This window comes from Panicum virgatum, chromosome 7K (assembly GCF_016808335.1).
Source record: "Panicum virgatum strain AP13 chromosome 7K, P.virgatum_v5, whole genome shotgun sequence".
Lineage (NCBI taxonomy): Eukaryota > Viridiplantae > Streptophyta > Magnoliopsida > Poales > Poaceae > Panicum > Panicum virgatum.
Genome location: NC_053142.1, coordinates 3,358,946 through 3,361,400, shown reverse-complemented (window position 1 = coordinate 3,361,400; position 2,455 = coordinate 3,358,946). Strand labels below are relative to the sequence as shown.

General features: G+C 63.1%; 1 protein-coding gene across 1 annotated transcript; it reads left to right on the top strand.

Annotated features, from left to right (window-relative positions):
- Positions 1-223: 223 nt before the first annotated feature.
- On the top strand, positions 224-652 carry LOC120643106. The gene has a single exon (XM_039919628.1). The coding sequence runs from the start codon at positions 224-226 to the stop codon at positions 650-652; it is 429 nt and encodes a 142-aa protein (XP_039775562.1).
- Positions 653-2,455: the final 1,803 nt, after the last annotated feature.

The following is a 2,455-nucleotide window of genomic DNA, read 5'->3' as shown; positions in this document are numbered from 1 at the left end:
CGCCGCGCCGCCATCCCCGACCCCGTCCATCTCCTCCGTGATGGCAGAACCAACGACTGCCGCCCTCGCCGCCCTCATCACCAAGCTGACGGCGATAGTGGAGTCCCTCCAAGCCAAGGTCGACACACTCCAACAGGAGTAGCACACCGACTCCTCGTCCTCCGGCCAGTGCGACCGATTCGCCCGCGAGCACCACAATGACCGGCATTCGCGTTTCCAGAAGATGGACTTCCCCAAGTTCGACGGCAAATCCGACCTGTTCGCCTTCCTCAATCACTGTGAGTCATATTTCTGTCAACAGAGGATCGCCGGGGAAGAAAAGGTGTGGATGGTGTCCTACAATCTCAAAGACAGCGCCCAGCTTTGGTACATGCAGCTCCAGTGCGACGAGGGGACGCCACCATGGCGCCGCTTCACCGAGCTACTGATCATCCGCTTCGGTCCTCCCGTGCGATCCAATCCTCTGGGCGAACTGATGGCCTGCAAGCGTACCGGGTCGGTGGTCGACTTCCAGGACCGCTTTGAGGCGCTACTTCCACAAGCCGGCCACCTCTCCGAGGGCAGAAGGTTCAAATCTTCACCACCGGACTCCAGCCGCCCCTCAGCCTCAACGTCGAGATCCATAATCCACAGTCCCTCGCCGTTGCCATGAGCCTCGCACGCAAACTGGAGCTTCGTGACAACTGCGCCGCGGCGACCGCACCCCTGCCTCGCCAGAGGGGGCTGCTGCCCACCCCGACGCCATGGCCGGTCCTGCCTCCACTGGCGGCGCCGACCACCACATCCACCCCAGCTACCGTCGACAGGCGCCAGGTGAAGTGCCTGACGCAGACCGAGATGGAGGAGCATTGTCACCTTGGGCTTTGCTTCAACTGCAACGAATGATTCGGCCATGGCCTCAACTGGGTCTGCAAGCACATCTTCCTCTTTGTCCTGGGGGACGCCGACGACGGAGACGACGCTGAGCAGTCCGACCCCGATGCCGACGAGCCCCAGATCTCGGTCCACGCGATCGCCGGCATCCGCACCAGTGAGACGATGCAGTTGGGCATCCTGCTAGGGGGCGCCTCCCTCCTCGCCCTGCTCGACTCCGGCGTGAGAACTGCCCTCATCTTCAGAACTGCCCTCATGGCTGCTACTCTCTTGCTTGCATGTCCGGCGTGAGAAGCTGCACAGATGTGCCCACATCTTCAGGCAGCATAATTAACTTCGAATCAGGTTTGAACTCCTCTCCTCACAACCAATCTTGGATCACCATCATTACATTTGTATGTCAGAATAATGAACTCAAATGAGGAGTGGGTACTGTCCTTGTTTCGTTGACAAAGCTAATCTCCTAAATCAAGTAATTTAACCTAAATAAATTACTCAAATTTAATTGGCTGATATCCTAGCATGATAGGGGACACAAGCGAACCTTTGACAGCGTCCAACGATCCCCTGTCGCGGAAGGCGCGGAGCACCTGCTCGAACTCTGGGAGATCCAGGCGCGCCCCATCGGCGTCCATCTGCTTCGCCACGACCTTGTATGCCTCGGCCGCCATCCCCTCCCGGAGCAGCGCGTCGAGGATGGCGTGCTGGTCCAATCGGCTGGGCGAGACGCTCCACCAGCGCATGCCATCCAGGAACGCTAGCGCGTCCCGAGCGGGGGCGCAGCGACAGAGAGAGGCAAGGACCGGGCGGCAGTGGCACTGGTCCAGGTCGAGCAGGAGGCTGGGCATGCATCGCAGGACGTCGGCGGTGGCGGTGGGTCGCTGGGCGCGGCACAGCGCGGAGGTGAGGATGTGGGAGACGAAGGGGTGCCGGCGTGAGGTTGGCTGCGGGCGATCACTGGGCGCCGCCATCTTGGCGTGAGGGCGCGACCGCTGTCACCTGTCGTGGAAATCAAAGGGGCCGCCTCCACGCGAAGAAGATGAAGTACCCGATCTCTAGGAACGCCGGGCGGCCGAGATTGCCACTCGCGCCGAGCTCGGCTGCCAGCGGCGCTCCGCTCACTCGACCTCCGCAGGAGCTCCGCCTCCGCCCTCACGCTGAGCTCGGCCACCGTCGGCGCTCCGCCCGCTCCGCCACTCGCACCGATCTTGGCCGCCGCCGGTGCTCCGCCCGCTCGGCCCCTCGCTCCGAGCTCGGCCTCTGCCGGAGCTCCGCCTCCGCCCGGAGCTGCGGACGCGCCGAGCTTGGCCACCACCGGCACTCCGCCCGCTCCGCCCCTCGCGTGGAGCTCTGCCAGCGCCGAGCTTGGGAAGAATAGGGCCACAGCCACCGCACCTCCTCGCGCCGCGCCGCCGCTCGCTGCCGGCCGCCGAGAAGGATGAGCGTCGGATCTGGGGGAGAAAAAGAGAGAAGAGAGGGGACAAAAAAAAAGAGAGGAGAGGGATAAAATCGAACTGTGGGCCTGTTGGACGTTTGGGTGGGCGGGGCGAGAGGCTGATGGGGGTGGGACGATCCGGCGATG

What these genes read in the sequence shown, in the direction of transcription:
- LOC120643106 (XM_039919628.1), top strand. Translation starts at nt 224, where the DNA reads ATGGACTTCCCCAAGTTCGACGGCAAATCCGACCTGTTCGCCTTCCTC.